The sequence below is a fragment of the Coregonus lavaretus genome (genome assembly GCF_964263955.1).
Source record: "Coregonus lavaretus genome assembly, chromosome: 21".
Classification (NCBI taxonomy): domain Eukaryota; kingdom Metazoa; phylum Chordata; class Actinopteri; order Salmoniformes; family Salmonidae; genus Coregonus; species Coregonus lavaretus.
The window spans coordinates 8789319-8802038 of NC_140008.1; the positions used below are offsets into that span (position 1 = coordinate 8789319).

Consider the following 12720-nt stretch of genomic DNA (forward strand, 5'->3'; position numbering starts at 1 on the left):
TAAGGTGTATGTACATTTCCGACTTCAACTGTATAACACAGTGTATAACAAATATATTTACCACAAAGTGCTCAAAAGCAAACTGGGCCTAAGAGCAACCAGATGCAACAGTGGTGAAAAGGCCAAACTCCTTGACAGGAACCCCATCCTCCTCTGGATGACTGTAGAATATTAGGCCAGACTGTTGTCCATGAAGGACAATTATTAAAGGGACAATCTGGGATTGGTACATCCAACTTTTGACTTTTAAATGAATAATATATATACCTTATAGTTAAACTGTCTTGCCCCATCAGAAACCAAAATATAAGCTAATTTTACTCCATTGTTTGTAAACAATGTAATTGTAAACAGACACTGTATAGCTTAAAACGATCATTTTGATCTCATGGATGGTCAGCCTTTGCATCCCATAAATCCATCTATAAATTTTTGTGTGGTTACATTTCTCTAGCTCCACCCCTCAGCTTTTTGCCCAAAATAAAGTAACTTGGTGACCCTTGTTGTCGTTTCAATCCCAGATTGCACCTTTAAAGATAATGAAGCAGATATGTTAAACATGTTCTGTCCTCATTTCATCCCTAACACATTGCAATGTGGAAGCACTTATGTCTCCTCATGTGAGGTCAGCCCCTCTGTATACAATATGAAGTGACATTCCATTTGGAGAGCAAATCCATATTTTGGTAATCATTTCAAAAGCCATTTGTGTCTGAATGGAGTACCACGCAATATGACCGCCAGGGATCGACATGCCGTGGCTATGTTATTATTTTATATTCTATAATTGCTCGCATTTAACCTAACTTTAAACTAGTTAAACGGTGCTGTTTCGGTTTTCCCAGACAGCGTTATCCCAGGTGACACACAGCCAAGGGAGAACAGGCCATTTTGATAGGCTGGGGTACAAGTTAAGGCCTTCTTTTGGAAGTGGCTACACGGAATGGCTACACGTGCCACATTTTATGTGGTGGGAAGCTGAGGGAAGATGGATTGTTTGACGTCTCATCCAAAACAGCTCAGTTCGATGTCAGAGTATGATCGATGTTTTGGAATAGTATTCCATGTTTTGATACAGAGTTTTGATGTCATACAGTATTAAACCAGGACTTTCACACTAGCATGGCCACTAGCAACTCACCGTGGGAACTTCTTCAATGTGTGCACTGCACATTGTATGTAATGAATGTATTTCTTTGAATGCACCGTGAAGTACAACTAAATACATTACAGTATGTGAACAGTAATGCTATAGGCGAAAAAGGTGGAGCTGCACTTCAAACAATGAAACCGTGTAGAGAACATTCACCCAAGGGGGAAAAGCAAACATCACACGGCCAACCAGAGATGAAAACATAAAGAGAGGAAAGAAAATATTCCCTCACTTCTGTGACCTTAAAGTAACCTCCACCCTAGTGGGAGGAGAGACGGAGAGGAGAGAGAGAAGAGAGGCATACAAAAGGAGAGAGCTAGGAATTAAGAGTGGGAAAGAGATAGTGGAGAGTGAGAGAAAAACAGGGGGGTGCGTCTTGTGAGAGGGAAGCATTTGTGAAACCACTCTTTGAAGTGGCAGTCCACACTCTGTTGCTCTTTAGCATGTGAGCGTGCTAAAGCGAACCAGCTAACACCACAGAACAGCACAGGACTGGACCAGAGTGAGATCAGAGGAGAGAAATCAAGAGCGACATGAACGACATCAAACTGGCCCTGCTGGGCAGTGAGGGCGCTGGGAAATCAGGTGAGAGATCCACCGGAGAGCAGAGAGATCTCTAGGTCAGATAGAGCCACTGTGTCTGGGGGGAGGGGAATATATGGTAGTCAATATGTGGAGGGGGAATCTGTAATCTAATCGATCTTCTAAAGAGAAACAAGTTCAAGATCAAAGTCATACAAGTACACACCTGTATGTATGTGGGAGCATATAAATAATGGTTTCATCATACATCACTTGAACGGAGGACCACACACCATATCATCACGTGGCTCCAAATTTACTTCGATATGATGGTTATTATATCAATATTTGCGCATAAAGGCGTTTTCACTGCCATTTCCCTCATAATTAATTTTACTGACAAAAAAATCCCACCATGTTGAACGAACAAATTAAAATTATCTGTCGGCATTTATGAAATTACACCGAAACTTCCTGTTTCCATCACAGCTGTTGTGATTTTTTTTTTTTATAGGATATGACTTTACTTGAATAAAAACTGTGGCTGGAAACAGGGCTACTGTGGTGGTACCCGAAAAGGCAAATTTGTACCATAAACATTATCATATTTCCCAGCATGCTCTACTGCAGGTAGATTTTTTTATGTTTAAATATCTGTGTTTTTGCATTGATTGATTAATATTATGCTACATAAACATAAATAACATACATTTTTCTAAACTAATCAATATGGTTGGATTTTTTGCACCCGTTACTGAAATGGTTGTTCCAGTTTAAATGGCTTAGTTAGTCTCCTCACATTGTTCCTGAACCTGGCAGTCTGTGAATGCAGGTTGCTGGTAAATAGTAATTCCCACTGTTGGATAGCCTAACTTGGGCTGGATTCCAATAGGAATTACATATCACATAATGTAACTTGCAGGTAGGTTTGCAAAATTCTGGAAACTTTTCCATGGCTGGAACTGTGAAAAGTTAGTGCAATTTTGCAACCCTACTTGCAGGCCTGATGTGGCCTGTAAAACATGAGTTTCAGCCCACTGTATTAGGGTAAGCGTAGGCCTCAAAATAAAGCCTTATGAGATGTATTTCATTGTTATAATTAGTTTAATCCTAATTACAAAATTCACCTTGGACCTCACTTGTTGAAGGCCACAGGGCTAAAAATGAATGAATTCAACAACCATGTCTCTGTCACTAACAAATACAGTCATTGTCACGATCGTCGACAGATGAAGCGGACCAAGGCGCAACGTGATAAGCGTACATTCTTTATTTAGTGTACACACACGAACCAAAACAATAAACCAAACGATACGTGAAGTCCTAGGTTACACACAAAACCTTACGGAACAAGATCCCACAATAAACTATTGAAAACAGGCTGCCTAAGTATGGTCCCCAATCAGAGACAACGAGCTACAGCTGCCTCTGATTGGGAACCACCCTGGCCAACATAGATCTAAACGATCTAGACACTAACATAGACAAACCCAACACAGAAAATACACACCCTGACTCAACATTTAAGAGTCCCCCGAGCCAGGGCGTGACAGTCATGGATGGTAACTCTACAATTCACTCGAAAAGAAACAGCACACTGGGAAATTATATTGGAGGCGTGGCTTAATGGAGGCATGGCTTTCCGTTAGTTATTTTTGGCCACACGTGAGTGGAAGTGTTGTACCAGTTTAAGTAGTCTATGGTAGAGGTATGTTTTTGTCACATACAAGGAACAAATTGCTTTTTTAAAATTGTGGTTCTATCCTATAAACTGTACCTTTTGTACCACTCATATGTAAGAAAGGTACTAGGTGAGGTATGAACAAGGGTACAATCATGTAACTATAACTAAAAGCACAAAGGATGACCTTAAAGGGTACCACCCCAGTGACACGTGTTTGTACCTCTTCAAGAACAAATTGAAATCTTTATTTCTAAGAGTGTATGTGGGAGCATGTAAATAATTGTTTCATCTCACCATTTGTCATAATTTGTCCCACAATGTGATGATGTATGGGAGACCCATACAGATATGGAGGGGAGTGTGGTCTGAGAAAACAAATCCGTTATGAGGGATCAAGCAGTGTAACTATTCAATATGATTATTTAGGTCACATATAGTACTGGATATACAGAATGACCCTTGATCAAATATATCACTGTACGCAATTAATGGAAAAGCATCACTTAATATATTCCCAGATATGAATGTAATAAATATATCCCCAGATATGAATGTAATCAATATATCCCCAGATATGAATGTAATAAATATATCCCCAGATATGAATATAATAGGGAAATACAATATTTTAGTGAATACTAATGACAATGATCATAATCTTTATTATGTGCACCAGCTTCTTTTGAGGGACTCTGTGAGTGAAAGAAACCCCATGTATTTTCCACAATAAATCAATTGAAATGAAACTTGGGAGGGACAGTGACTGTACAGTCGTTTTTCATTATCTGGACTGTGGAGGGAGGCATGGGGAATCATTAAGAGTCTTGTGGCTACATGGTGTCCTGTCTGGTAAATATCAGTATTCCGTGAGTCACTGCAGCCTTTGGGAGCCCAGAGCCCATTAGTGCACACCGTAGCAAAACATTTTGCAATGGAAAATGTTTTGCAATGAAAACAAGTGTTTCTTATTGGACAAGTGCAGGTTAGCCCCTCCCTGTTGCAGACCATTTTCTTCCGTTTGGTGCCTAGTGAATACGACCCTGGTATATATGTGTTTAATAAAACAGCAGGGTGTCCCATTCCCCCTGGCACACTGCACTGCAGAGTGGTTTCTGTGGAGATGCACCGACTGCACTGTGAGGCTAGAAGCCCAGAGACGGCAGGGATCTGTGTGTGTGAGTGTGAGAGTGGGAGAGTGAGTGAGAGAGTGAGAGAGAGAGAGAGAGAGATTATCTTGGTGTATTTGTGTTCAATTTCTATAATAATATAATAATAATAATAATAATAATAATAATAATAATATAATAATAATAATAATAATAATAATATGCCATTTAGCAGAAGCTTTTATCCAAAGCTCTATAAGGGACAGATCAGGCAGCAGGTTTAAAACCTTTAATGGTTGAACGGCTAGCCATGTCCTAGTATTTATTAATATGCTGTAATATGCAAATACCTACAGCCAATCCGCTTGCTCTAATCCCTTGTAATTACAGTAAAATACTGTAGATTTTTTTTTCTTATAGTTTAATAGTTACTTTTACTGTATTATACTGTTTATTTTCTCTGGCATCAAGTTACCGTGAATATCTCAGTATTTTATTGCCACTATACATAGATAGTCAGTAATATATCATAGATACAGTGGGGGGGGGGAAGTATTTAGTCAGCCACCAATTGTGCAAGTTCTCCCACTTAAAAAGATGAGAGAGGCCTGTAATTTTCATCATAGGTACACGTCAACTATGACAGACAAATTAGATTTTTTTTTTCCAGAAAATCACATTGTAGGATTTTTTATGAATTTATTTGCAAATTATGGTGGAAAATAAGTATTTGGTCACCTACAAACAAGCAAGATTTCTGGCTCTCACAGACCTGTAACTTCTTCTTTAAGAGGCTCCTCTGTCCTCCACTCGTTACCTGTATTAATGGCACCTGTTTGAACTTGTTATCAGTATAAAAGACACCTGTCCACAACCTCAAACAGTCACACTCCAAACTCCACTATGGCCAAGACCAAAGAGCTGTCAAAGGACACCAGAAACAAAATTGTAGACCTGCACCAGGCTGGGAAGACTGAATCTGCAATAGGTAAGCAGCTTGGTTTGAAGAAATCAACTGTGGGAGCAATTATTAGGAAATGGAAGACATACAAGACCACTGATAATCTCCCTCGATCTGGGGATCCACGCAAGATCTCACCCCGTGGGGTCAAAATGATCACAAGAACGGTGAGCAAAAATCCCAGAACCACACGGGGGGACCTAGTGAATGACCTGCAGAGAGCTGGGACCAAAGTAACAAAGCCTACCATCAGTAACACACTACGCCACCAGGGACTCAAATCCTGCAGTGCCAGACGTGTCCCCCTGCTTAAGCCAGTACATGTCCAGGCCCGTCTGAAGTTTGCTAGAGTGCATTTGGATGATTCAGAAGAGGATTGGGAGAATGTCATATGGTCAGATGAAACCAAAATATAACTTTTTGGTAAAAACTCAACTCGTCGTGTTTGGAGGACAAAGAATGCTGAGTTGCATCCAAAGAACACCATACCTACTGTGAAGCATGGGGGTGGAAACATCATGCTTTGGGGCTGTTTTTCTGCAAAGGGACCAGGACGATTGATCCGTGTAAAGGAAAGAATGAATGGGGCCATGTATCGTGAGATTTTGAGTGAAAACCTCCTTCCATCAGCAAGGGCATTGAAGATGAAACGTGGCTGGGTCTTTCAGCATGACAATGATCCCAAACACACCGCATGGGCAACGAAGGAGTGGCTTCGTAAGAAGCATTTCAAGGTCCTGGAGTGGCCTAGCCAGTCTCCAGATCTCAACCCCATAGAAAATCTTTGGAGGGAGTTGAAAGTCTGTGTTGCCCAGCGACATCACTGCTCTAGAGGAGATCTGCATGGAGGAATGGGCCAAAATACCAGCAACAGTGTGTGAAAACCTTGTGAAGACTTACAGAAAACGTTTGACCTGTGTCATTGCCAACAAAGGGTATATAACAAAGTATTGAGAAACTTTTGTTATTGACCAAATACTTATTTTCCACCATAATTTGCAAATAAATTCATAAAAAATCCTACAATGTGATTTTCTGGAAAAAAAAATCTAATTTTGTCTGTCATAGTTGACGTGTACCTATGATGAAAATTACAGGCCTCTCTCATCTTTTTAAGAGGGAGAACTTGCACAATTGGTGGCTGACTAAATACATTTTTTCCCCACTGTATCTTTAGTGATGTTACGTTTGATACCGGAGCGCCGAGGCATGCGTTGAAATTGCTAAGCAGCTAACTTTGAAGCAGTGTGCCAATGCACGTATCACTTTATTAGAAGTTCGTCATCAGTGACGTCCGAAGCTTCGTTTGATCAGGTGCTTTTTCAAACAGTGTGTTGCAAAATGCGAGATCCCACTGATTTCACTGTAGTTCTGGTGCTTTCTTCGATTCCAAGCTGCTTTCAAACACCGACCTCTACTGGACACCGTACTTACAAATATATTTAGGATTTTGTACAAAAACGTTCACCTGACCTGTAGCTTAGCAGGTAGAGTAGGGAACTATGGAACGTTCAGGGATGTGACAGTATGAGGTTGAATCCCGTTGAAGCAAACTATTTAGAAACGTGTTTACAGTGAAACCACACTTTCTGCACTGTTGTTCAAATAATTAGTTTTTTATTTAGTATAGTATAAGCTTATGTCTTCAGCATCCTAAATAATGCCATAGATTCAGTTTTTGAAAAATAGTAAACTTAAAGGCAAAAAAAGGAAGCATGATGTAAGATGAGAACCTGGTTGGTATTCCAACTGATGAAAGGCTAATAAAGCCAACGACTTACTGCTGTTTTTCTGAAAACATTGTAGAAAAAAACCTTCTGATATTCACAAGCTGCTATTTATTGCTGACCAGCAGATGTCACAAATGTGCATTGTGAACAGATAATGAGATAAAAAAAAAAAAAAAAACCTTGGTTGAAGGCACTGAATGTAAGATGCTAGAGACAAGAGCGCCCGCTGAGTGACCAAAAGGTAAATGTAAATATGAAAACTTGCAAAGAACACTGGGTTATATGTCGCTGCATGGGTTTTTACATTACAGTAAAAATGTTGGTACCATAAAATGGATTACCATAAAATTGATTACAATAGCTTTACTGTAAAATAAATTACAGTAACTTACTGGCCAATTGCTGCCATTAAGTTACTGTACATTTTACAGGAAATGTTTGACATTGTAGGTGTGTGTGTCTGTTTCTGTGTTTCTGCCTCTGTGTCTGCGCTTACGTGTGTGCATTTTTGTGCGTGTGTGTGTGTGTGTGTGTGTGTGTGCGCATTACTGTATGTGTGTGTATGAGCGTGTGTGTGTGCAAGTGGACTGGAGCGCTTCAACCAGAGCTCAGGAAAACTCAATCCGGGGCTTCAATTGAGTCTGATGGCTGTGACCTCATCTCTCACAGAGAGGGGTAGTGTGTTCAGAATCTGGGAATGGCGCACGAGCAGAAATAGCCGATTTTGCCAAACCTGGATGTGTGGGGTTAGATGAAACCCCTGATTCCTCAGGCTTTTGGCCCCTCACCAAGTCTGTGTCCCAAATGACACCCAACTTATTTAGTGCACTACTATTGACCAGGGCCCACAGGGATCTAGTCAAAAGTAGTGAACATACTGTAAATAGGGAACAGGGTGCCATTTGGGACAGAATCCTAAGCCTTAGGGATCATATGAGAATACATTTTCTTCCACCATCTCACTGGACAGAGTGTGTAATAAACTGTTACCTTTTTTTACATTTTTCATTCACCGATTTCCTCCAGCTGTCCTGGTGCGGTTCCTGACCAAGCGCTTCATCGGGGAGTACGCCTCCAATGCCAGTAAGTGCTCCACACAGGTCCTATGACATCATGGCCATTGTGTTGTTCACATACTGCTTCAGTGGAGCAAATTTGCTCACAGATACATAGATACAATATCACAGATATGTGCAGTGATATCTCAACACCAATAAATATTTATCAGTAATTATCCATCTGCCTAATTATGGTGCAGAAATTACACCTGAGCTTCCTATTCTTAAAGCAATCACTGCACATCAATGTAATACATGGAAACACATGTATGTACCCTGTACGGGTAAATAGTGTAAAGAATTCAGTTTACTCACAGGTTTCTAATGGATATCTTCTCTGTTCTAGATTCCCTGTATCGTAAAAGACTATCCATCGACGGTAGACAGCTGAATCTGGAGGTGTTTGACCCATGCTCTCAGGTACAACAGAAAATCTCCATACAGCAGTATTTTAACAAAACAAAAAAACTGCCATAGCGTTGGGGTAACGTTATTGTAACGTTGTTGAAACATTGTGCATCAATGGTAGACAGCTGAACCTGGATGTGTTCGACTCTTGCTCTCAGGTACAACAGAATATAACATAGGCCAAATCTTCCTAAACAACCACTGTCACAACATTGGGGTAGCGTTGTACTGCACGCCCGTGACCTGCTTTTCCCCTTGCACAACCCTCAGGAGCAGTCTAATGTTTACTTTCGGCAGGCACATGGACGATCCATACCTTAGAGTTTTAAATCCAATGAGATTTACGAGTGTATCCTAAGGCAGTGCGTGCCAATGAGACTGCCTTTGAAGAAAGAGAGCCATACAACCTGCTCTGTGCTTAGTCAACCAGGCCAGAGACCTCAGAGCGTTTTTACTACAATGTTCTGCTTTATTGGAATACCCTGAGGCTGAGGCCCACAGGGGGAAAGGCCAATCTATTGTCTTTCTCTGTTAAAGCTCACTGTAAGCCAGGACCTACGTGGAACGCTACAGTGGCTTTAGATGCATTGTCCTCTGGCTCGATCTTTAAGGCCTCCACCTTCATAAAGAAAAGCCATGAAGTCATTAAAGAGAGAAACAGAAAAGGTTGGTGTGAGCCTGGATGTTCACTGGTTTACAGCACCTGTAGCCAAAGGGTCCAGCATGTGATGGAGCTACTTGTCTTTTGCTGTATACACCATGGTCACTGTTTTGATACAGGACTGATTTCCTCTCATTTAACCTGAAAATAATTCATGCGTAGATTGTATGGGATGCACAGAATGAATCTTGAGAGAAAACGTCAGTAAAAAAATCACATCATAGTCATGTTCATTAACGAAAATGTATGTTTCTTATTAGATCAGGTAGTTCCTCCCTTGTTTCAGTCCGTTCTCTTCTGTTTTGTGTCTAATGTGTTGAGCTACCTAACTGAGGCAGTGTTGTGTTTGACAGGGCACCGAGGCTAGGTGTATCCTGGAGGAGCCGGTGGACTGGGCCGATGGCTTTGTGGTGGTGTACAACATCAGCGACCGAACATCCTTCATCAATGCTGAAAACATTCTGCGGCAGATCAGAGAGACACGGATTGAGAACTGCAAAGGGTGAGAGCTCCTCTGAACAGGGAATGACATTTTTGGGAGGCTTGGTGAGAGGCAAAACCATTTGTAAATCCAAGTAGTACCTCTGTTTCTTTGAATAAAAAGAGTGGAAATCTACACTCTTTTCATATATTTATTTATTTATTGGACAGAGCAATGAGATGGGGAGACAGATGGGGTGAATGGCAGAGTTAAACGTCTCAGGGTGCATTTTGTAACCCATGTCCAGAGGGGCAAGGTGTGTATCTTCTCTATAAGTTCGAATTCTGTGGCACTGGGAAAGACTTTGCCTGGAATAATGCTGTTGATAGAGTTGATAGATAGTGCTAGGGATTACTGTTATACTATTCTAGGTATTCCTTAAAGAGGTAGGGTTTCAAGTGTCTCCGGAAGGTGGTCAGTGACTCCGCTGTCCTGGCGTCGTGGGGGAGCTTGTTCCACCATTGGGGTGCCAGAGCAGCGAATAGCTTTGACTGGGCTGAGCGGGAACTGTGCTTCCATAGAGGTAGGGGGGCTAGCAGGCCAGAGGTGGTTTCAGGCCAGAGGTGGTTTCGCTGGAGCTCAGTGGTTTGTAATGATTTCCAGACCTAAAAGGCTTGCTTGGATTGATTAGGTAGTTAAATGAACTCAACCAAAATGGCCCCGAAATCATTTAGTCCCGGTCATGTCTTGCCTATTAAAACTTGCCTAAAACTTTCATGTATGGCATGAATTCAGTTAGTGGTTGTCATACACTTAACCTTTTTCCTCATATGACATGCTAATGCCAAATCTTCTGATACCTGCTCTGATACCTACTCAAACTAGAAGCACACCTCGATTCTACAAATGAAATACATTGAAATGGTAATGTGGCCATCTCTGACTCTCGGTCTCTGCCTTACTCTGCCAGGGAGGTGGAGGTGCCAGTCTGTCTGGTGGGCAACAAGCAGGACCTGTGCCATGCCCGGCAGGTGTGTGAGGAGGAGGGCCGCTCGCTGGCGCAGGAGAACCGCTGCCTCTTCCAGGAGGTGTCGGCGGCCGAGAGCTACCAGGAGATCGCCAACCTCTTCACCCAGCTCATCAGACAAGTGATGGAGCACCTCAAGTACCGCGCCGACCGACGCCGCTACAGCAGCTCCAAGTCCATGGCCAAGCTCATCAACAACATGTTTGGCAAGAGGAGGAAGTCTGTGTGATATCCCCAGAAAGACTGGCCTGGATTGGCTGAGAGAGACAGAATGGCCTACCTAGGACTACAGTTGGAGTAAGGATAATGGTGGAGAGGATTCCCCCATAAACCCCCCTTTAATGGCTCAGGGTAGCGGTTTTGATCTTTGATCTCCATAGCCTCTTCACACTGTATCAAATCATTTCTGGGTAGCAATAAATTACTTACTTTAATTGTTTTCAGTTAAAATGGTCCCACAAAATATAAAAAGCTTTTTTCCTAACCACAATTTTTCAAGAACATTTTTCAAGACTGTCTGGGCGTGGAACTAGGAAACTCTGAAATTCTTGACTTGCTAACTGGTTGTAGTTACACATGTGCCGCGTTCAACCAGCAAGTCGGACATTTCTGAGTTTCCTAGTTCCGACTAGCACGTGAACGCGGTATAAGACGCATAGCGGGGAAAGGGACAAGTTACCAAGTTAGCAGTGGAAGGGGGAGAATAACCTGGGCCCAGTTGAAATAGGAGGGATTTGTAAGCTTAAAACAAGTTCCTATTGGCAGAGAGGTTTGAAAGTCTCTTTGTTATTGGTCTATTAAAAACAGTTCTCCTGCTGACACAAAGGTCCTGTTGATTATATTTACAACCATCAACTATCGTGAAGTGACGCTGATCAAAACCTTTACACTTTTAGTTTCATCAGCTATTTGTATAAAAGACAGGATTTTATTACTGCACTGGGCCTTTAAGATTTTGTCAGTGTGTTTTTTTTTCCTTCCCAAGGTGGATGTAACCATAGAGATAGATAAAGGGCTCATCTTTGTATCTGTGCCAATTTAGCATCTGTGACAGCATGTGCAGCGCCATTGAGGCGATCTCCATTTTGAAGTAGTCAATTTTCTTCACGATTGGCTGATCCCTCCTGGACATGACTCCCACCCACTGAGGTATAATAGGAACTGGAGTTTGTGTCCAAGATGTCCGACCGTTGTTTTCAAGGTAATCTACTCAGGTTCGCATTCGACGATTTATGGGCCGTCTATATCCGGGTTGCATAAGGTTTATACAGACCAACATCAACACTAGCACTCAGTGCGCACAGGGAGCAGCGCGAGCAGCAACAACGTCATCAAGTCATCCAAAAACATGGCAGACATTGAATGTTGAGAATGAAGTGGAATGTATAGTGGCCGTTTTACGGGATCCTGACCTATTCTGCTATTCGGTGTGTTTTTTTGCGCTGATCTTAACTTGTTTTGTACATAATGTTCCCGCCATCGTGTCTTATGACCGAAAATAGCTTCTGGACATCAGAACAGCGATCAATAACCTCTACTTGGATGAAGATTTCTACTTCAATGAGTCGGAGGCACAGGACATACTGCTCACCCCGGACCAGGCCCTAATCGCTGACACTCAGAAGAGAAAGAGACGGCGATATAGATGCATATATATATATATAAATGCAAATCAATTTATAACATTTTTGACATGCGTATTTCTGGATTTTTTTGTTGTTATTCTGTCTCTCACTGTTCAAATAAACCTACCATTAAAATTATAGACTGATCATTTATTTGTCAGTGGGCAAACGTACAAAATCAGCAGGGGATCAAATACTTTTTTCCCTCACTGTACACACATGTACACATGGATTTTGTGTTGTAGATATGTGGTAGAGTAGAGTAGAAGCCTGAGGGCACACACTTAATATGTTGTGAAATCTGTTGTAAATGTATTGTAATGTTTTTTTAAATGTATAACTGCCTTAATTTTGCTGGACCCCA

At 41.6% G+C, this 12720-nt stretch overlaps 1 protein-coding gene across 1 annotated transcript; it reads left to right on the forward strand.

Moving 5' to 3' along the window:
* Positions 1-1686: 1686 nt before the first annotated feature.
* On the forward strand, positions 1687-10960 carry LOC311148438 (ras-related and estrogen-regulated growth inhibitor-like protein; the record flags this gene model as incomplete). The annotated part of the gene is made up of 5 exons (XM_084185405.1): positions 1687-1738; positions 8183-8239; positions 8561-8634; positions 9637-9785; positions 10675-10960. 5 exons carry the CDS (start codon positions 1687-1689, stop codon positions 10958-10960), a joined length of 618 nt encoding a protein of 205 aa, XP_084041531.1.
* Between the last annotated feature and the right edge of the window lie 1760 nt (positions 10961-12720).